General features: G+C 40.3%; 3 protein-coding genes across 5 annotated transcripts in view; 2 read left to right on the top strand and 1 right to left on the bottom strand.

Moving 5' to 3' along the window:
- Positions 1–13648, top strand: part of agps (alkylglycerone phosphate synthase) — a 24552-nt gene extending 10904 nt beyond the window's left edge. Inside the window, exons 11-20 of the mRNA XM_020596407.1 lie at positions 1662–1789; positions 2542–2593; positions 4032–4108; positions 4200–4312; positions 5878–5947; positions 6921–6982; positions 7783–7872; positions 9487–9586; positions 10040–10097; positions 13442–13648. Of these exons, the coding sequence (XP_020452063.1) occupies positions 1662–1789; positions 2542–2593; positions 4032–4108; positions 4200–4312; positions 5878–5947; positions 6921–6982; positions 7783–7872; positions 9487–9586; positions 10040–10097; positions 13442–13563 (872 nt within the window). The 3' untranslated portion in view covers positions 13564–13648. The remainder of the gene's footprint in view (positions 1–1661; positions 1790–2541; positions 2594–4031; positions 4109–4199; positions 4313–5877; positions 5948–6920; positions 6983–7782; positions 7873–9486; positions 9587–10039; positions 10098–13441) is intronic.
- Positions 13649–15993: 2345 nt separating this feature from the next.
- The window catches only part of osbpl6 (oxysterol binding protein-like 6), an 81905-nt gene continuing 75176 nt past the window's right edge, over positions 15994–22722 (top strand). The window contains exon 1 of one of the 2 annotated variants that reach the window (XM_020596470.1): positions 15994–16071. The gene's annotated coding sequence lies outside the window, so the exon portion shown is untranslated. The remainder of the gene's footprint in view (positions 16072–22722) is intronic. The other variant, XM_020596473.1, reaches the window with a different exon arrangement.
- The window catches only part of pde11a (phosphodiesterase 11a), a 40736-nt gene continuing 36681 nt past the window's right edge, over positions 18668–22722 (bottom strand). For both annotated transcript variants that reach the window (XM_020596465.1, XM_020596464.1), the window contains exon 20: positions 18668–20359. In XM_020596465.1, coding sequence (XP_020452121.1) covers positions 20135–20359 — 225 coding nt within the window. In that variant the 3' untranslated portion in view covers positions 18668–20134. The remainder of the gene's footprint in view (positions 20360–22722) is intronic.

A 22722-nucleotide genomic window follows, 5' to 3' on the forward strand; every position in this document is an offset into this window, starting at 1 on the left:
TGGGGAGTGGGAGAACTTGCAAAATCGCAGGGTGTTCAAATACTTATGTTCCTCACTGTATGAGCATGTAGAACAAAAACATCTGAAGTCGAGCTTGCTGCTGAGGTTTGGGGGCAGAAGCAGAGATGGGACAGGACCACATGCCTCTAGGTGTTCATGCTCTTCTGGGAGGCCTAATGCTGGAACTAGGAGGTCGCACCACAGCACGCTCATTAAAACTATCTCCCTCGTCACCCCTAAAACCCCATCCTGCAGTCTGACAGGAGGCTGCAACAACAAAGCATCACATTAAAACCCTCAAGAATACCCTGCATGTTAAGTGGAATGCATGTTATTAGAAGTTACTGGGAGACCTCTAGTTTCTCATTCACCACACGACAACCAGGTCTCTCTATCTCTCTCACCTTGAAGTAGCCTGAATGCAAAGTATCTTCATCCCCCTGTGCCAACTGGTGTAAAGTACTGTTGGAATAATCAATGAGAATCCCTTTCTCTTTTAAACTCCTCCCAACTGTGGAAGATGTAACGTCAGTGTGTGAAGCCAGCCAGTGTTAAAGTAATGTACGGTGGCAGCTTGTTGATTCTGAAGTGGCGGCTTCGCAGTGGTCAATGTTGTCCATCAGCTTTTTTCATGAAAAGTGTTTGATATTAAAAGCAGATAGACTCTTAGCGAATAGCCCCTCTCTTAAAATACAAACCTTGTTGGATGAGGTTGTAGGTTTATAGGTAAAGCTTGTTTTTTTTTCTTTTGTTTTTTTACCTCGCACTATTCCTCACTGACTTGTCCCCTTTACTCGCTTGCACTAGCCTCTCTCATCTGCTCTCTCTCTCTCTCTCTCTCCCTCTGCTTCGTTGACTCCTCCTCCTCCCTCGTGCCCTTCTGATGGTGCCACATGTTTCCACTGGACCACTAGGGAGCAGTGTGTGGCATGTCGTGTCATGTTAGGGGGCTCATTAACAACAGGCTGAGGAAGCCTTAAAATGGACCGGCTATGTTCACCAGCGATACGTCTCTATTGGCGCTGTCTGTAGGAATCCAAAACAATAGGTTTGGTTTATGTCAATTAAAATTCACAAATTAGGGCTTTAAAACTTAGTTTGCTGGTGTTGACTAGTTGATTAATCTTTGAGTCAATGAAATGCCCATGAGAAACTTTGTACTGTCTGACACACAGTCCAAAAAATCATTTTCAACTGTCTCTTTTTTTGGTTTGTTGTAATGTGATTTTGCTGTACCTCTTTCTATGGAACTGCTTTTTTTTTTTTTTTTAAACTAATATTAATAGTATTAGTATTCTAGCATTAATCCCAGATATGCTGTGTGAGGGAGAGTAGACACACTGGTTTTCAAAGCTGGGCTATGACTCCTTCACCAGCAGCAGTTAATAGCTGACAGTCTTCAGGGTCATAAGGTCAGCCAGAGGTTTACTTGTACCTGTTTATGTGGTGCTGCTGTCGGCCCCACTCCTTTGATAGAGTTCTGTTTTATTTCCTCATGCTCTTAAGCTGATAAATCTTAGTCGTCCCCCAGTGTGCGGTAGAAAACCAGATCTACTAGGTGAAATGTGAGATGGAGGTCACCCATGTACCCCTGAGGGCATGTACCAGACCCCTGTAAAAAAAAAAAAAAAAAAGTCTTGTTGTTCTGTGATTTTCCACAGGAACCCTGGGTGTGGTAACCGAGGTAACGATGAAAATTCGTCCCCTGCCGGAGTATCAAAAATACGGCTCTGTGGTTTTCCCTAATTTTGAGCAGGGGGTTGCTTGTCTTCGAGAGATTGCCAGACAGGTAATATGCTAATCTAATCTTAAACTGTTGAGTTTTTACTGCTACTGCTAGTGTTGTATTCATAGAATCCTGGAAGTGCAACCGGATCTGTTGTCTTCTACTCTTATTTTGACTTTTATTCCCAGTTAGTGTTTTGGGTCCACCAATGGAATATGATGGCTTCAGTAATCTGACACACCAGACCCACAATCGCTGGCACAACTATGGCCAACTATTGCCTGTTGTTTTTGTGGCATGTCCAATATCAGTGGTTACACTCAGCCTGCATCAGTATTCTTTGGTTAATTCTGGATGTTGAAGCAGGAAATTCTTCCATGAAGTTCATTGTTTTGCTTTATCTTTTTTTTTTTTTTTTTTTTACTTTTTTGTAATACTCCTGCTGGCATCCGTACACAGCAAATCACAGCCTTACATTACCAGTTGGAACTCTCTGTCAAATGCATCAAACTGCAGGAAATTGCATGGTTAAATTTATGTCAAGCAAAAGACCAAAGGCGCTGAATGTTAAATTTGTTTTTTTTTTGTTTTTTATTGCATATATTTATTTATTTGACTGCAGACAGTTCACAGTGAAACACATTCAGTAAACAAATGTGTCAGACTTTGCCAAGAAAGCAGTGTCTTTTCTGTAAAGCTGATTTAGATCTCATCATTTGAAAGTTTTACTGTATTTGGCCACAACCATTTGATATAATTCTGCCATTTTGCAGGACTGTGATTCAAACTGATGTAGACCAACTTTTGTTTTTTAGAGGTGTGCTCCGGCATCTATACGGCTTATGGATAATGAACAGTTTAAGTTTGGTAAGTGTTATTTAAGCTCTCTGGAGTGCTTTGTGTTACTCTTCACTGTACAAGTACGACTTTAATTTCAGGAAGTGTGTTTTTTGTTTGTTTCCAGCCCTAGTGTAACCTTTGGTTTTTATCACTGAGCTTTGCAACATGTGACATATGACACATAAGAGTAATCATATTTATTTAGAATTGAAATGTTTCTCATACTGTACATTTTCCCAATATTTGGGTTGGTGTTTCATTGATGTACAACATACCTCTGAGTGAAGAACATTGAATCCCAGTGCCATAGCATGCAGTGATTTTACCTTCTACAGCACTGCATTGTTACATTGATTATAATTGCTCCAGTGCAGTAGCTGCAGACACATAGACAAAGAATTGAAGCCTAATGAAAAATGACCCTGGCAGAAATTAAGTTATGTTGAAGTTTTATGATGTTTCTTAAGATCTAGTGTAATGCATCTAGCATTGCCAGAGCTTTCTATAAAGTTCCCTAGTCTCCAGGGATCTCATTATCCCCCCTATATATCTACTTTTCACAGAGTAGGCACTTCTTAGCAATGAGTAGGGAAGATGAAGCGACCAGGTTTTTCACTAATAACTAAAACTCATGGTTCTGTGATGCCTTATTGGGCTTATTAGTGGCTTGTCCACACTTTTAATCATGGTGGCTGTTAAGTGAGGAGAGTTCACAGGCTTTTTTTTCCCAGATTGAGACTACAAGTACAATCTAGTACTGCCTGCCTTGATACACAGGATGAAAAATGAGAATATTGTAGTGAATAACAGTTTGTGGTGATATGCAAAAGAACTCCTAGACCACAGAGGGGGCAGTTAAAAGTGAAATTATACACAGTGTAGGTGTAATTTTCACTCTTTGGATGATGTTGAATATTTCATTAATGGCTGTGATGGCTGCGAGAAACCCAAAGGCCTGCAATCTCATTTTGGAATGGAAACAATTAGGACACTAAGTGATGAGGAGACTTGAACATGGGGGGAAATAAATGAACTGTTAAGTCTCTGTGACATCACCCGTGACTTCCCTGCTGTGATTGATAACCATCCCATTGGCCCCGGCCCCTCATTTTCCCTTGTCCATGGGCGCTTTTGTGCGTCCGATCAGGAATAAATCAAAAAGTGTGGGTGAGGAAGACGGATATCGCTGTGTCAACCCCACTTCCCTTCGGAAACCCTCTGATTTATAGTGGCTGGGGGTCGGCGCCCGGGGGGCGGAGGGAGCTGTAAAGTTATTCAAATGTTACTATTTATTTTTCCTCTTTTTTTTATGAGACCCCGAATAAATCTGACCTGTGCACCCCTCAAAATGCTGGAGGACACTAGTGGAAGTAGGGCTTGACTAATGTGTGAAAAACAATATCAGTGTTTCGGGTCTGTTTCTTTATGAATATATTTGGCTGACTTTTATCTGTTATTTTCACAGGTCATGCCCTGAAGCCTCAAGTGTCTTCAATTTTCACATCCTTTTTGGATGGGTTGAAGAAATTTTACATTACTAAGGTAAAAAGAATTACAAGTGAACCGCACTATTTGCTTGCCCTGAGTTTTGTCTTTTTTGCATAAAAGATAACTCCATTTCTTTAATTGCCAGTTCAAAGGGTTTGATCCCAACCGGCTGTGTGTGGCCACCCTGCTGTTTGAGGGAGACCGTGAGAAGGTCCTGCAGCATGAGAAGCAAGTTTACGACATTGCTGCAAAATTTGGGTAAGTTGTTCAGTCTCCCTTTCCCTGTCTTAGAATCATGGACTTCACAGTGATCATGGCCATTTACAGTAAGAGAACAGAAATGACAAAGCATCATTGAGCGGGATTTTAACATGACGGGGAGCCCTCATTTCACTTTGTTTAACTGGCCATTATGTAGCTGCAGTGAAAAGGATGGAGAAGCACAGTTAGACACATCAGACTCAGTTATCCACTCTGTAGATTGTCTCGCTGTGGGTTGATGGATCACCTGTGGATGTCCTCCTGTCAGGCCAGCTTTTATGTTAAAGTAGGAGTGGTGTGGGCAGAGACAGCGGGGAACAGCTCCATTCAGGATCGCTCAGGGCGAGAGGACCGCTTGGCTTTTGTGATTGATCAGGAAACAGATCAATGGGGAATTTGGTGAAAATCAGTTACCTGTTAGGTTGAGAGGGCTGCTTTCTCTGTCCTGAGTCTGCTGTAAACCCCTAATGCAGATGAATTCATTCTAACACAAGTTAACTCCTGTACCGTTTTTCAGCAGGTTATTATGATCAGTAATTATTTTTTATTTCTGATGACTGTATTTCAACACAGTGTTTACTGTTTGAAAAATATTTTGCATCCTTAACAGGGAGAATTGAATCATAATGAATGTTTGCTATTTTCTTTACACAATTTTTCTTTACTTTTGGTTTTATTAAAGCAAAAAAAAACTGGGACGTTACTCATTTCAGTTTTGAATGATTAAAAAAATTGGTACATCTGATTTTGATTTAGGCTTTTTTATGAAATTCTGTTTCTAATAGCATCATTTGTTATGTCTTATCAGTAGATTTCCTGGTAAACTACAGTGTTAATACATTTTTTAAAAAAATGAGATTTTCTTCAGGAGTCTGGAAAACCTGAAATCAGTCATATATATCTGACATGTGTTCTGTTCTTAAATTTATTTAACCGTCACCCTGTAACAAACCAGTCAGAGACCAGCAGCTCATTGCAAACTCCAGTTTAAATAAGGGACATAGCAGGGGTCCCCAGTGCTCCTCACAGGACGATGTCACTCGTGTTTTTCCTCTGGGCAATGCCTGTTGATTATATATTACTGTTAGTGTTACTGTTTGGCTCAGTGCCCAGACTTACAAATAGCCTGAGCAGTGCCCTAGTACTAGCCAGCGATTAAATCATAAGAAACTTGTCAGTTACATGCAGCATCCGCTGTTTTATTGCATTATTTGAAATAAATTGTGATCACCCATCAGATCAAGTGCCAGTGATGGATTAGTGTGGTTTTGTGCAGAATATTTTCTTCTGATGTTGGGAAACAGGAAGAAGGGTGCAAATCAATATAGTGATTTTCTAATGAGCTTGGTCTGATTAGTTTGGGTGATAGATGAAAATGTGATTGCCCTCTGCAGGTGATGGATGTGTGGCTGACCTGCGGCCATGCATAGAGCGTAGATTCATTGATCTGTACATTGTTGGACTGATAGGCTCCCAGGAAGCTGTTGTGAGGGGGAGTGCTCAGACCAACAAAGCTCAAAGAGAAGAGGCTGTTAAATATTAACCCGGTTATCTGCTTCCAGGGGCCTGGCAGCTGGAGAGGACAATGGGCAGAGGGGCTACATGTTGACCTTCGTCATCGCTTACCTAAGGGTGGGTGACTCCTCTTGCTGTTTTGTGCCTGAGCTGATGGGAAGGTGGGGCGGGCAGGGAGGACACAGTCTGACAACAGATAGCAGAGTGAGCAGCACAGAAAGGCTGCAGAATGTGACCTCGGGAGGTCTTTGGTTTGATCTGCTCACAGTTGTTGTCAGGGTATCTAACACTGAGGTGTCTACATCATGAGAAGGGCACAGCGGCTGCAGTCAGAAAGACAATGGAGAACTGTGTTATGTCAGTTGTGTTAGAGGCCTGTCTGGTAAGCACACAGACATATAATGATGCTGGCTTTCTGTAATCAGGTTAGAGTATTTCCCCAGCTGGTTTACACTGGAGGGTGGTGACTTCTTGGCCATGTGTAGGCATAATCAGGTTCCTAATTGGTCTTTTAGATGTACGTCTATGCAAGTGCATGACATAGACTTCAGAGAGGGGAAAAATATACAGCTGTGACAACCAGATATAAAGCAATTTAATTCAAGGTCTAACTGAAAACGGACACAAAGTAGCTTCCAGAAATCTAAATAAGTCGGGTTCCACAGCTGGACAGGTGCATACTCCAGGCTTCAGCTGGAGTATGCACAAACCAACAAACACAAATTATGGCTTGAAAATTTGATAAACTTCTCTCATAAACTTGCACCACCTAAGCAACCAGACTTGCACACATGAGCTATAAAATTAGCTTTAAACTGAAATGTCATAAAGACAAATTGCTTTAATATCCAAATTTTTGAGATTACACATGTATGACAGAAACCCCTCAAACAAATCAAAAATTAAAGAAACTCAAGTTAGTATCACTAATATAGTTAAAATCACTATACCACAGGAAGAAACCTGATTTCTGGCCCTTACATGTGCACGTAGACATGTTCTGATTACCTGTGTTACCTGTTTTCTTCCAGTATTCTAGTTTCTAAACTGAATGACAATTCAGTTACTCTAATAATAATATTGTGAGCAGGACTTGGGGTTGGACTACTATGTGATTGGGGAGTCCTTTGAAACCTCCGTGCCTTGGGACAGGTAAATACTTTTCTCTCTTAAATTTGAATATCTCAACATTTTCTTTTGCCTCCCACACATTTGTTCCTGACAGAGTCCTGTCTTTCTCCTGCTGCTGTCTCCCCTCCTTTTTTATTTCTCTTTGACTCTGCCTTTGACATTCACCTTCATGCCTGCCTTCTCCCCCCATTAACCAGCTTTGCGTTGGCGGTAGCTTTGCCTTCTCAGCCTACAAACCTGCCATTACTGATGCACACACATAGGCACATATGCAGAGGAGAGTTCTGTGTGTGTGTGTGTGTGTGTGTGTGTTCTGTATGGGGAAATGTGATGTGGGACAGATTCATCTCTCATCCATATGTGGTGTTGTTCTGCATTTTCTACATGTATTCATCATTGTTCCTTATGCACACACAACAAACAGGAGCACACACAGCTCCTTGTTGTGTAACATGCCTGACGGGAGAGACCAAGAGATCAGGCACTGAGGCGAGCATATGTGCCTGGCTCATTACCTATCCTTCTCCCCATCTTCCACACTCCACACATGGCTGCACATGCTTAGGACTGGCAGCCATTTCCATACCAGTGGGAACCTCTCCCACAACGGTCGGCGTGATAGTCAGTCTGTCCCCCTCCTGGTTCCTGGCTTCTTGCATTTTTCAGAATTGTAATAATTTAGCAATTTATTTCATACCCCTACCCATACCCCTGCTATCGCGTTTAAATACACTAATATCACAAGGTATTTAAAACAAATGCTGTGACATTACAAAGTTGTTTTTGTTTTGTTTATTTGGTTCCTTTTACCTTCTTTCCAGGGTGTTGGATGTTTGCCGTAATGTAAAAGAGCGCATCGTTCGAGAGTGTAAAGAGAAAGGAGTTCAGTTTCCAGCATTAGCCACATGCAGGTAATGTTTGAAAATAGCAGCTGTAAAGTAAATTGAGCCTGAAGAATAGCTGTCTTTGAGTAATCTAAACAATTTAAATGATTAATCATTTAATCTTGATATCAGAAAATAGTTTTTAAAAAATGCCTACACTAGGTCTTGAAGTACGCAGTGTACAATGCTCCAAAACCCAAAGCTTTTTAAATTTACAGTGATATAAAATGGAGAAAAGCAGCAAAGCAATACACATGAGAAGCTAAGATGAGTAAATATTTGTCATTTTTACATAATAAATAAATAGAATAGTTGATTATAAAAGAAAAGTATTTGATTATTTATTAATTGTTGCAGTTGGTTTTTAAGTAGTAATTAATTGTTTCACCTCTAATATATACAAAAAAGATTTTCTGCAAAACAAATTCCATGAAAAGACCAAAATCTATGCAACTTCTCTAAACCACCTGGAACACTCAGCTTCCAAGCCCATTCATGGAGAATAAGGAAGATGTTCATTGCAATAAAGGAACATGTCACCCAATGCAACAGTGTGGCTCATTTATGTGTTTACAGTTGTTCTGGGACAACATGGAAGCTCAATGGTGCAGGGGAGAGAGCTACATCAGGCTTTGGTTTCACAAAGAAAACTTCTTAGATCAGTTCATTGGTGGTTTCGGTTTTTTATGAGATTTGTTAACAGTAGGAAACATGTAGAATATCACTAGACTTATCTTTTAAATGTTGTCTAAACAAAAACAGTTTAGAAGAACTTTGCTAAGACAAAAAAAATTCAAAAGTTGGCAAAATTTGCAATGTAATTCAGAAACTTTCTCAGATTAAAAAAACTGTGCACAAAATTGTGAATCTGCTGATGTTTGGTACCTGACAGCCATCGAAACTTGATATCATTCGTTGTTTTAAAAAAAAAATAAAAATTGAGGTAGCATATCCCGTCGTGCCCTCGACTCATGGTGAGTTAGCAAGAGCCCCGCAGACAGACGGACGTTCTGACAGACGTACCCCGAGCTGGTTGAGGAGCACCAGGCTGCTGCTCACTGATTGCAGACAGATTAGGTCTCAGCCTGATTATGCTACAGCCATTCATTTCCCGGCGGCAGTCTGTCACATGATTGATTTGTCCATTTAACCTCTAGAACAGTCAGTGTGCCAGGTGATGGGCCATGTCAGATGAACAAGGGCTGTGCACCCTGCTCCTCCACAGGGAACGAGGCCAGAGAGGGAACATGCAAACTGAAGAAGCATTTCATTCTCAGCAAAAGAGAACATGTTCACGAAAGGGCCTTAATTCAAACAGTGACAGGAACGCACGGCTCAACATTCTGTTGCACGTCAGCGTGCCAGTTGAGTCATCCTGATACCAGCAGTACAAATGTGGCTCAGATGAGTCAATGCAATCATTCGATGGCCATTTAATGTCTGATAATCCTACACTGTTAAAGGTGGCAGTACTTCCTGTTTTCTGGAAACCATGAATGCAACTGGAGTCAGGAGTTCAATGGGGAGATCATGCTTTTATTGTGTGAAAAGGGAGCCCCTGAACAAAAGTGTTCTTTGGATTCATGAACATTTGATTTTTTTAGAGAAACACTAAGGAGTCTTTTCTTGTTGTTTGTGCAGGGTGACTCAGACATATGACGCTGGTGCCTGTGTCTACTTTTACTTTGGCTTCACCTACAGGGGACTCAGCGATCCAATACATGTGTATGAAGAAGTGGAGGTGGGTCCACTTTTATTTGTATCACATTAAGGCACGGTACAGTCCTTTCATAGAGTGTAATTACACCAACGCCACAGAGTGAATGTCAAAATGTTAGGTATGGAATGATATGATTTTTTTTTCTTCATATGATTTGATGCATGACATGGTATGTACGATTCAATTCAATCATGATAAAATTAAAAATTCAATGATATCAACATATGACTAACTGCGGAATTCTTGTACTCATGGTGTGATTAAAGAACAGCCACATATATTGACTTAAGTTCTGTTAGGTGATCTTATTTACAAAAAATAGGAAGTTGCTGGTGTATGGTGACCATACAATACACATCACTGGACAAACAGATACATGTTTTAATTACGATTATATTGAATTGAATATATTGTCCCATCCATACACAATGTAGTGGTGTTTAATATGACTGAGCTTATTTTTCTGTTTCCCAGCGTGCAGCTAGAGACGAGATCCTTGCCAGTGGAGGGAGCTTGTCACATCACCATGGAGGTGATCACAATTTTACACTAAAATATCAGGCCTGTTTTTTTGTGCACATGTACTGTTGAAAATAGGTGCACATAATTCACAAACAGCATCTCGAAATAGATGACAGTTTTATAACATAGCATTTATATTTGCACCTTCTAAATTATAATTTATGACACTAGGTGGTGCTGAGTGGCACTGGCAGCACGGCCAGCTTCTGCTGTGTGATCTTCCGTGCTAGCGAGCAGGCAGCCAGTCGTGCTGTAAATGTGCATTAGGTCAGAAATCTTTCACCGCTTCCTTCACATGTCCAGAATATGTTCCTGCAGCTCAGATGAATTGCTCTGACTCGGCTATTTGTTGTTGACCAAATGAAACGTGAGCAGGGGAGGGTGGCGAAACAACTCTCTGGGCCCCATCAGGGCTAACCGAAATGGCTGCCTTATCTATATTGCCATCCGCCTCGCAGATTTCATACATCACTTCAGGCTATTCATCACAGCTGTCAAAAACAGTATGCAGTGAATCAGCTGCGATATTAAATCACAATTTTTCCTGAAGGCGGGGACAGGTACAAAATTAAAAGATTGCTAATAAAAAGGAGGCGGTGGGCCGGGGTAAATGATGCCACTGTTATCACAGGCTGCACACTGACCTCCACACAGTGGCCCGGCCACCCTGAGCAGCACGGGGAGGTGACGGGGGTGGGGAGCGAGGAGGGGATATTGATGCAGCTCCCGCGTGCGAGGCCCACTCTGTAATTGTGATTAATAACAGTAGGGCTCGCTATCTGGGCACAGACAGGCCGGTTTGTCTGCCCACAATCAGCACTTGACAAATGGAGCTAGTTTCACCGAGTTTTGTGTATCAAACAAAACAGATGTAGTTAAGGATGGTGAGGTGGGAGGGCATCGGAGGAAATATACATTTTTGTAGCCCTGTGTTTACAGCAGGTCAGCACTGTGCTGCGTAGGTAAGGGAATCTGGGCATGTGGAGTCCTCTGCCTCTTTCTCTCTAGAACGTAATACTCAGTGAACAACACCATGTGCTGACTGCTTTCTATCACAGAAATGATGTTGATTTAAAGCTCTGAAGGACTCAAGATTTACCACACCTACTTATAAGAAGTAACTCTGGTATATGTTTGATTATTTGCTGGTTATGAAACTAGAACACTGGGAGAAAAGTCCTCTTTAACTAGGTCGCCAGTGTCACAGTGGTGAAGAGTTGCTGAACATCCATCACCTGGAGAGTCATCCATCTATCACCCTGGACTGCAGCTCCTCAGCCAATACTCTGCCTCGACCATATCACAGGAACACGGCTGCTACCTTTTCCTGTCTTTCATGCCCTGACCCCCATTTGTCACAGAAACCCATCGGGAGCGAGAGCAGCGTGTTGAGAAGTTGAAGCTCAGCTCGGCCTCTACAGTCTTTTCTGTGCGAGGGCCACCCCAGGGTGCCCAGCATCTTCACCTCACCTTGTGGCTTTGCAGAGCTCCAGTCTCAACAACTCTGCCAACTACCCCTCCACGCAGGTCACTACACTCAGGAGACAGAAAAATGACCCGAATTAGTGAAGTTCCCCCTGCGCCATTCAACAACCAGCCGAAGAGGAATGTGCCACAACCTAAAAAAAAAAATCTGTCATTTAAAATAACTACCTGCACTTCTTTGCATGTCTCAGCTGCACAGTCCAAGTCTGGTGAGATTGATTGCAATAGCAAGCAAAAAAGAGAGAATGTGACAAGATAGATGTGTAAATTATCACAGTGATGGAGGCAATGATGCAGTCCCAGCACCTTCTGTTTTCTCTTCTTTTCCTGAGAGGACGGAGGTGGGACAAGGGGGGAGGACTGAGGAGGAGGTGGTTGTAGAGAGCACAGTACTTTCTTAGTTATTGGGTAGCAGCTGATTGGTCCCTATGTCACCATCTGGAGTTGCGTGTGGTGTCAGAGTCTCCGGTGACCCCACTGTCTGCCCTGTTTTGTCAGGAGACGGGCCTCACTAGCCTCATAGCTGATCCCCATCTGGCTCTCCTGGCTGGACTGATAACACAGCGCTCTGATGTGTCAGGGCGGCCCCGTCCCCCAGCGTGTCCTATTAACACAGGAGCTTCCTGCTACTGATGCAGAGGGAAGAGAAAGTGTTTGAACACTCCCATCACACACCTTCCTATTTTCAGGCCTCCGTATCTAATCTCAAGTGATTACAATGATGGTTGGAAGTGTTTACCCAGCAAGCAGCACCTGTTCCAGGCTGGTCTATTCTCAGATTTATCTGTTTGAGGTTTGATATGAAGTGTTTTTCTTGTGTTGACCTGACCTCCAAAAGTTAACATTTACCAAGTTCTGATCTGACTTAGTCAAATTTAGTTTCAGAGTCACTTTTATGCCTGTCATTGTATCTGATGCTTCATCTTTCTTCTTTTTTAATTTCTTTTTCAACTGAAAGCAAATTGCCAGTGAATAAGTAAACAAAACTCAAATGGTGCCATGCAAACCTCAATATCTGTACATTGTAGCTGTGCCTTAGTTTTATATTCTGCGTTATTCAAGTTGGAAATTCTGACCCTCGTTGACCCTCCTTGCACCTGGGTTTACACTAGGTTATACAACTGTGCAGCTGTATTAGCTTGTAGGAAATCAGAGTTTTCCAAGAAGAGTTTGGTTCCAGTGAGGCTTTCCAGTCCTCCGCAGTCACCAGGCTTCTTGCTGGCTCCAGACTCTCCACTAACAACCTGTTGGGTCCATACACTGTGGAGTGTGTCAGACTGGACAGCTGGTGAAGCACTGGGCACCCTCACTAGGCTTCATGCCACACTCGCTCCTTAGGTTGGAGGATTTGGAGGAAGAGGCTGAAAGCCAAAGTCCTGCTGACAGAGGATCTTTGCGTGGTGCTCCACAGCCAACTTTGGTTCCTTTTTGGTGATTGGGCCGGTGTCAGAGAGCACAGAGTGGCGTTCAGGACAAACAAGCACAACACCCGCGCAGGTCAGCTGGAGGAGCACACAGTGAGACAGAAACACACACAGAAAACGCCCCGGTGACTCAGAAGGGAGGGAACTGGAGGGGAGTGGTGGCCCAAAGAGCGAGGGAGCCGGGGACAGCCCGCTACAGCCGCCAGCTGGCCCCTCCTCTGGGAACACAGAGAGCCTAATGAGTTTGATAGTCTGCTGAGCTCCATAAATCATGCCATGCAAAACATTTCTCCTCTCTGAATAAAAGCATTTATCACCCTCTGTTTATTCACTCACTCTCACAAGATTGATTGGCTCCCAGCAGCCTGCAGAGCAATCAGCCGTGCCGATTCCTCCATTTTCTTCTTCCCTGAATTTATTTATTTATTTTTTCTCTGTCATTCAGTGGGTAAACTTCGGAAGAAGTGGATGGAAGAGACCATCTCCACCATCGGCATGGGGATGCTGAAATCTGTCAAGGACTACTTGGATCCCAACAATATCTTCGGCAACGGGAACCTCCTCTAATTCCCCACTGCCCTTTATCTCACCTTTTTCTAAAAGCATTCTCTGCATTTTGAAGTAATAGATACTAAATGTGAATTTAAATGGGCCTTGATTTTGACATTTTTACATCAAAACGTATCATTCAGTGCCATTTAACAATTCACTCAATCATTTTACATTATATTGCACTTAATATGCTCTAACAATCATCATTCATGTTGAAGCTCATTTTTGCAACTAAGCCTGGATTTTTGTCAGAGTTTCTTTAGTTTAACAGTTTCCCAAGTATCTTTTTCAACAAGGTTAACCTTTAAATGTGTCTCTTTTTGTCCTCTTGTGTGTGGCACTTCTTTAGTGGCGAGTTCTACGTGAATACGCTTTCTAAAGCTTTTGTCTGCCTTTCCCTTCTATGTCACACGCCGCTGGCATACCGTGAGTCCCTTTGTGAGGCAGAACCGGCTCAAACATGATGTTTTCAGTGTCTCCTGTTTATCTTTTTCATGCCCTTATGCTTTTTGTTGTACTGACCTGTTGCCATATGAGACTTTGTCCTCAGCTGTCTGTATGTGTGTGTGCGTGTGTGTCTGCTGACAAACTTTAAATAACTTCCCCCCTAACCATATTTGAACAACCCTTAGAAATATGGTATGAGTACATAAAGAGTTATCCCTTGTGTATTTGTTTTGTTTTTTGTACTGAAAGTGTTTACGTGGTTTGTTACCAAGAAATGAAAGTGGGGATAAAACAAAGCCATCACGTTTTTTTGATCAGGTCTACTTCAGTGTGAAACACGTCTGGAATTTATGGCCTCTGGATCCCGGTGCTCACGTTGTACCAAAGACTCAGCACATCAGAGCATGCAAACATACTGTAAACATCTGTTTAACTGTGTAACATCACCGTCATAACAGCTAAAAGCTAATCTAGATTTTTAATCAGCATATGCAAAGAAGACTCTTCTGAGAGCTGTAAAATGTAGACATTTGTGACTGTTACATGTGCTAAATTGTTTTATTAAACATATTTCTTATATGGAAGACTATATTATTTCTGCTCCATATAATTAGTGTTGCTGACCTTTTTATTGTATCTGAATTATATAAAAGGTTTTTGGAAGAGATACTGTAGTTTAATGAATAACAATTTGATATCAGACTTCAGCCACTTATTTAATAGTGAAGTTAAGCTTTAAGAGAGATGTTTACTGAGGATTTATTTTTCCTTAATCTATGCTTCATGTTTTCCTGGACCATCTTGTCCTTTTTAATTCAAAGTTTTCCCCACATAAAAGGAATCGTTCGGGATCTGTCTGATATTTAACCCCTGTGTCAAAAAATGTGAGTTTGAATGTTACAGATGTACCTTTTTTTGTTAATGTTGTAACATCCAGGTACATGTTGTCAATGCTGTTTGTGCAATAAATTGAACTAATTCATACCAGTTGTTTTCTTTGAGTGTACATATAACACTTCCCCTTTACCTCGCTACATCATTTTTCTATCCGGCTCTTAAATAGCAGCCTTTATTTATGTAGCCATGCAGTCAGTCGTGGCTGGGAGATTCATCAAGAGCCTGAGAGCTTGGTTTTGTTTGCTCTTGCTTTACCTGCACCACCATGAGCTCACAGGGGTGTTTAACAGTCTTTTGCTTCCTGGTTTGTGTGTGTGTGTGTGTGTGTGTGTGTGTGTGTGTTTTCTTCTTCTTTTCTTTGCTTTCTTTCTACACACAAGCTCACTCTGCACCCACACAGCTGCCCACACACTGCACTGACGTAACCACTGCCTATCAGCAGTAATAGGGCTCAGCCTTGGATGATGAAATACACTCCTTACAGTCTTGTTTAATACCCAGGACTGTATGAAGGAATACATTGGATATAAAGACCTGAAGGATTTAGACTGATCAGTGTAACTGAGTTGTGCAATATTGATTAAAGACTCATATTTGTAGCCATTTTCTCATTAATTTGTATCTTTATAACCTGACTGATTCAATCTTTAGCACGCAATTTAGATCTTTTCATGATTTCGATTGTATCTCAAAGGAATGTGCTTATACTGTACATGCTGTATTTCATTAATAGTGTGTCTGTAAATATACATTTAACCACACGAGGTCAGCACTGCACTGGGAGATATACTGGGAGGCAGAATAAAGGTTAGAGGAAGTATTCAGGGCCCTTACTGAAATTAATGTAACAATACTGGAACATAAAAATACCATCACAAGTGAAAGTCCTGTGATGAAAATGTCACTTGGCAAAATTAAAGTATCAAAAGTAAAAGTATTCAAAATACAGAAAAATACCCCCTGCAAGTCCATTGTAAATGTTTTTTTAAATTTATTTATAGTATACTTACTGTAGATTTGTGTTCATAGCATTATCACTTGATTTTCAACTGTTCCTTTTTGTGTGCAGTGTGTTTACTGTAGATTCCCAATGCATTCTGGGAAAGTAGTACTAACTGACCGCGAAAATTAAACAAACCTCCTCTGGGAACAAGATTTGAGTGCAGAATGTTGTTTATGGTAAGTTTTAACATCTGTGCGCGGAAAATTCTCCTTGTGACGTTCACTTCACACATAACTAGGTTAGGTCAGGCTAGTTATTTTTTGTATGTGTGATGTTTTTCACACATTCTTAAGTGGTATCTTTCAACTGGGTGTGTGTGCGCGCACAGAGCTCTTTGCACGAAACATCCGTCTGCCTCGTCCTTAATATCTGGTGAGTGGTAAATTTTATTATTTTACATAACGTTAATCTAGAAAACAACCCGTGACTAAGCTGTTCTGTAACATGACCAATAAATAAGCCACAGCTAAGTTACGTAGTTAACCTAGCTAGTTAGCCTAGCATTAGCGTTCACGGCTAAAAGATATTGATTGCACAACGTTAGCATATTTAGGCAAAGGTTAAATAAACTTTTTGTGTTACTTAATGGAGCTTTGAGTTGAGCTTTGGATGTTTACATGTAACATTAAAGTTAGTAGGCAGTCTTTCTGATATTATTTTAATTGGCTTCTCTGTTCCCTTCCATCCACCGGGCCAAAACCGTTATCACCACTAAATTTGCTGTCTTTACCTACATTTAGTGAGTAATTTCTTGAATTTAAAATACTTTTCGATTTACTGTTATTTTATTGGGTTGCTATTGCTGATGCAATAGCATCAATAGCTGTTGGAATGCTGCCCAGGTTAATCACATTTTATATGTTTTGGATGTAGAATGTGAATCTGTAAAGAAACTAGCAACAGTGTAAACTAAGTAAGTCCAGTTTTGAGGCATGTGTACTCGAGCATTTTCATTTTCTGCTACGTCATACTTTGACTTCACTACATTTTGGTGGCAAATATTGTACTTTTTACCCCACTGCATTTTTTTTTTTTTTTTTTTGCTAATTTTATTTATTTACTTTTCAGAATCAGGTTAATAAAACAAAATAGCCTCAGCTCCACCTTTACAGGCTGCTAACATTAAATGCAATGTACAGGACACAATATGCATCTGATTATAATCCAATAATATAATTTACATTCATGTGAAAAATCCCATTTTGCATGAGTACCTGTAATTTTGTTATTTTAAGAATATTTTGATGCTGATACCTTTGTACTTTTATTTAAGTGACATTTTGAATATAGGGCCTTTACTTGTACCAGAGTATTTTTACACAGTGGTATTGCTGCTTTTACCTAAGGACTCCTTCCATCTGTGGAAACCCGTAACTGAAGCTGTCAGATAAATGTCATGGTGTGAAAAGAGCCAGATGGTGTGTAGTGGAGTAGAACTGTAGTACTGAAAATTTGTACTTGAGTAAATGTACTTCGGTTTATTACACTGATGCCTCAATAAAACAGAGCCCATGTAGCAGCATATTTTTATTTAAATTTGCCTTTTCATGCCTTAGATTTCCTTCAGTTTAGCCTGCTATAAATAAATCCAGAGTCCAACTGGGAGAAGAATGAGGAAATTACAGAAGCATGTTGCATTGCAAAAAAGATGAGTAGAAGTTGGCCACATTAGAAGACCTAATAGAAAAATAGAGCAATCCAGCAGCGATATTCATAATTCATGTAACATGATGCAATATAACTTAAGTCATGCATTTCCAATGAGATCGTGTTTACTGATGAAGTTTAAAATACGAGGTATTTGTTGGCTCACGTTTGCTACATCCTTAGCAAATGGTTGAATTTAACACTGCATAAACCATGCAATTCAAAATTCTTTGGGTTGACTTCAGTCCAGTTCTTCAAATAAAATACAACACAGATCCATGCCACACAATGTGCACAGTCATGTTTTTAACTCCAATTATCAAATCTACAACACAATTCACAAGGCTTACCCGTACCCAAAAATAATACTTATAATGATAATGATAATATGAAAATACGTAGCTTGTGACTACAGTGGGCACTTCAGTACTACAAATTTCAGTGTCTCAGTGTTCTGGATATTAAAAAAGCTGTTTACATAGCATTTGTGAGCCTTGAGAAAAAGCCAAAAATTAAATTTTTTATTATTTGCTTGGTGCAAAGTTGAATTATAAGATACCAGTCTCATAAATAAAGCTACAACTAATTGATGGTTAGCTTTGATTAGCATGATGACCAGGAAACAAAGGGCTGATCTGGCTCTATCAAAAGGCGCAGCATAATTAGGTACATTTTATGGGTGAAAAACAGTTTTTGTAACTTTGGCTGTCACACTGTCCAGTCATGGAGAGTGCAGTGTCTGTGTCTGTGGATGGTGGCGGAAAGTAACTAAGTACATTTATGAAGTACTGAACCTAAGAACAGTTATAAGGTATGTGCACTTTCATATTTTGTGATACTTCATACTTGGACTTCACTACATTTTAGAGCCAAGTATTGTACTTTTTACTCCAATACATTTATTTTATAACTTTAATTATTTTTCAGAGCCAAATTAAAATTGATGAGCTACCCAGCAGTAATTTGAATTATTAGCCTAGTTAAAATTGGCTTCCCTTTCACCAGCAACATTAAAGTGTATGAACACAATAATGTGTCAACAAATATAATCCAATAATATACATTATTAAATATGCCATTTAATTTTGTACTTTTACTTAAGTAACAATATGAAGGCAGGACTTTTACTTGTAACAGAGTATTTTTACACAGTTGAATTGCTACCTTTACTTAAGTAAGGGATCAGAGTACTTCTGCCACTGTCTGCAGACATACTGGGCATATTGTGTTAATTACATTTTGGTGTGAGTACGAAAGCTCTACAGTTTGTTTTATGTGGGTTTGTATGTTGGACTACTGTATTTCTTGGCAGCAGAGACTGCAAGAAGTGGCTGGTTCTAGACAAAAGATCTGACATGTAGCCCTTGTAATATGGTGAATTGTTGTCTGCAAAATTATGTATTAAAAGAAGATAAAGTATTAGCAAATAAGATTTAAAGCCACTGGTAGGCATGTTTTATTTCCTTTGCATAGAACCAGGTCAGCTCTTTCCCCTTATTTATAGTCTCTATGCTAAGCTAACTGGCGGCTGGCTGCAGTTTCATATTTATTGGACAGTCAGGAGAGTGATATTGATCTTCTTATCTAACCCACCACCAGACAGCGCACAAGTGTGTATGAAAATTTTCAGCTGTTCCTTTTAATGTAGTTTTGTAAGTTTATGCTATGTTGCTTTATGCTTGAGTTCTCATTGTAAAATCAGTTGACAAAAGGACTTTTCTGCTGGAATAATGTGATCAAACAACTTCAAGGCACATTCTGTGTGTGAGACCCTCCATTTATAAAACTGGGCAAAATAGAGTTCCATATCTGCATCTATAAAGGTTAATGATTTGTGGCTAACATCAGATCAAGAAAACTATAGTCATTGGGTTTACAAATTTTGGCCAAACACGTTCAACATGGATTTATATACTATCTACGAATCTCAGTGAGGACGCCATGCATTTTCATTGGGATCCTAAAACAAGGCACAGGAAGGGAGGGAGCATAGCACTCATTTTGCATTATACTGTCACAGGTCGTGCTGTTCCTACACCCTTTCATACTTCAGCCACATTATAATCCAGAGCTTACAGTTTTTTACACAGCACTTAAATAACATAGTTTTCAACCTCAATAGCATATGTACAAATTTACAAGAAACATCTGTTACCCCAGACAAACTGCAAGTAGGAACTGAGAGTAAAACAACCCTCAGCGGTGACAAACCTTCCTCTCTGATATTTTCCACACGTTGTGCCTAAAAACTGTGCAATGCCCATAGTAGTTGCTGTCAGCTGACAGATTGACATGTTGACACAGTGGTTTGAGTTTCCTTTCAGACACGATGCCGTCAGCTGATTTGTAGCTGTTTCAACACGCTTGCCAAACTCAGCTCTGTCAGCCTTCAGCACAGGAAGATTGAAGGGAGCAGAAAAACCACTATGATAGTGCTTTACTCAGGTCTAAGTCAAGGTCTCAAGTCTCTAGTGGCAAAAGCAAAGAGGAGCAGAGCCCAAGAACCTCTGCATGCACTTCACTGCCTCTGTTGCAGGCTGTATTTTAAGAGGGGAAAAAAGCCAGAGATCAGCTCAAAAATGACAACAGTAGCTAACTAACAGGTTTGGATGGCGAACCATCAGCATTGTCACTACAGTAGGGTGTGCTGCCAGCTTTGGCCACAGTGCACCCGCTGGTTTCTGTGCTGTCGCCACCGTGGGGGCTCATGGGTGCAGAAATACTTTGCCTCTTCTTGTTCAGTTCCTCCCATTTGACCCTATTAGCTTTGATCATGTCAAGCACTGGTTGAAGTTTGGGATTCAACTTGACCAGAGTCTAGAGAGAGAGGAAGAGGGGGAGACAGACAGATGAGAATAGTAAATACACATGAAATGTAAAGACCAAAAAACAGCATCAGCATGAAAACCAGTAGCGCAGTTACTGCCACTCCTGTATTACAGTTGCATTACAGTCAGACTGAGTGTCCAGCCATGCTAGAGGCTCTGTGAAGCTGTATTTAGACAGCACAGCAGTGCATTTAGTACAGTGAGCTAAATGCTAACATGATGATGTTTAACAGGTTTGTTTATGTCAGCGTTTGCTAACGCACAGTGCACACAAAAGTACAGTTGAGGATAATAAGCATTTAGCTGTGAACCAAACTGGACAAAGTGAAATTTTAAGGCTTAGGGTAAAGTTACTGTAAAGGTAAGGTAAACGTTTGGGATCACCAAAGTCAGTATGGGGCATCTTTTGTGGACAGTGAATGAACAGAGTTTGATAGCAATTTGTTAGTTATATTTCATAACAAAAATGGTGGCCCAACAAAATGACCTGACTGTTCATCTTGATGAAAAATATTCTGTCTGGTGCACAATATAAGACTTTTAGCCTGTTTTCCTGGTTGAAACAGTTTTTCATAATCCATATGACATATTGCTGATTTTGTAGAATGTGAACCACGTTGAAAATGTCGCTGAGTTATAACGCTATATGTTGTTTCTTTCCAGTATTTTTAATTTTCATAGACAATTTCTTCATATTATGCTGGTGTTTTACAAAGAGGACCATTTTCAGCTACATCGGAAACAGTTACAACTGGAGAAGAGGGTTAAAAAATTTCATTTTGCAACAAACTCAAATATTTTTTGATCCAGATGTTTGGAAGCAATTGAGTGTTCTGGGAAAACTAGCAAAGAACAGTGCTGTGTTATTTTACAACTACTCTTAAGTTTTTCAAAGACTGCCATTATTGATTTTTTTTTATTATTATTATTTTAATCTGATGCTTTCTGCTTAGCTCTGTGACTTGAATGTAATGGTATTACATGAGAGGCACAAACTGGAGCTAGAAAAGCTGTACACTATTCATCAAATGCACTAAATGGGCAAAAGAAATGAAACAATACCCCTGACTACAACAGCACCATTCAGTCATTCAATGGCTGCAGACCAATAAATGCCTGCTCTTTAAAGATTAGAGGCACATCTACAGTATGACTGAGATTAGCTGTCATTTTTCTGTGTCGAAGCTGTCATCCACCATTTTCATAAATTACAAAAGACAGAAGATTTTGTTCCCTTTGTTCCACTAACATTGTCTTCCGTGTCTATTGGATTTCCAGGAAATTCTGTGTAATTAGTTTCATATGGAAATGTGGGCATGGGCTCCACATGCATAATAAATGAAATCTCGCCTTTATTCAAACACATATGCAAAAAACCAAGGGGGTATAGCCATTGTAAAAATGAGCTGAATAAATAGGTCTTTAAGTACTGTACACCTACACTGGGGCCGCGTATTGTACGCATGAAAGAGTTGAAACGCTTGGGGAAAAACACAGCCAACCGCAGCTGCCAATTAACTGAACTTTAAATGCAGGTGGATAACTTGAGGTGCATTTGTATTCAGGGGGTGTATTCACAAATTCATATGAACAATTAAAACTCTTGTGTAGGTGATCGCAAAGCAAAGCTCTATCATGGTGCCAAGTTCTGTTATCAGAAGAACTTTATTTAAAAAAAAAAAAAAAAACACAGGCGTCTGCCCACTTTTGTTCAAAAGGAATTCATAATATGTAGCTACTAATATGTGACTTAATTATTCATACTGTGCTACTAGTTAGGAAACTGTTCGCCCGTGTTAGCCAGCAACATTAAAGCACAATATAGATTTCTATTTCCATTGTTTGATATAAAGTCAGTGCACATTTGTGGAGTCAGACCGCTCTTGTTTTTGTTACTCGGAGTTAACAATCCCTCTGCCTGTTACTGTACGTGCAGTAAAACCTCAGCGACAAAAACATGCACCTGTTAAATCAGCATAAACTTGCAGAAAAGCGCTAATTTCAGGTCTGCCTGCAGTCTGTCCTCCACCACTGGAATGTGTTAACCATAGCGAGCATTTAACATGCGGCATTCTTACAACTCCTCTGCCAACCATTGTGCATCTATGTCAGCATGTTAGTTTGTTTAACCTCCTCTTGGCTTCGGCCCTGCTTTGAAATGCACATCGAAATGCGTTTGAGGGTCTTTTACCCCAGGGACAGTTTTTCAGTTCAGTTTAATTCAATTTTATTTGTATAGCACCAAATCACAACAAAAGTCGCCTCAGGACACTTTGCAAAGGTCTACACCTTATTATTATTACTATTATTATAGAGGATAAACCCAACAAATCTCGCTTGAGCAAGCACTTG

This window comes from Monopterus albus, unplaced genomic scaffold (assembly GCF_001952655.1).
Source record: "Monopterus albus unplaced genomic scaffold, M_albus_1.0 scaffold30.1, whole genome shotgun sequence".
In the NCBI taxonomy this organism is placed as follows: Eukaryota; Metazoa; Chordata; class Actinopteri; order Synbranchiformes; family Synbranchidae; genus Monopterus; species Monopterus albus.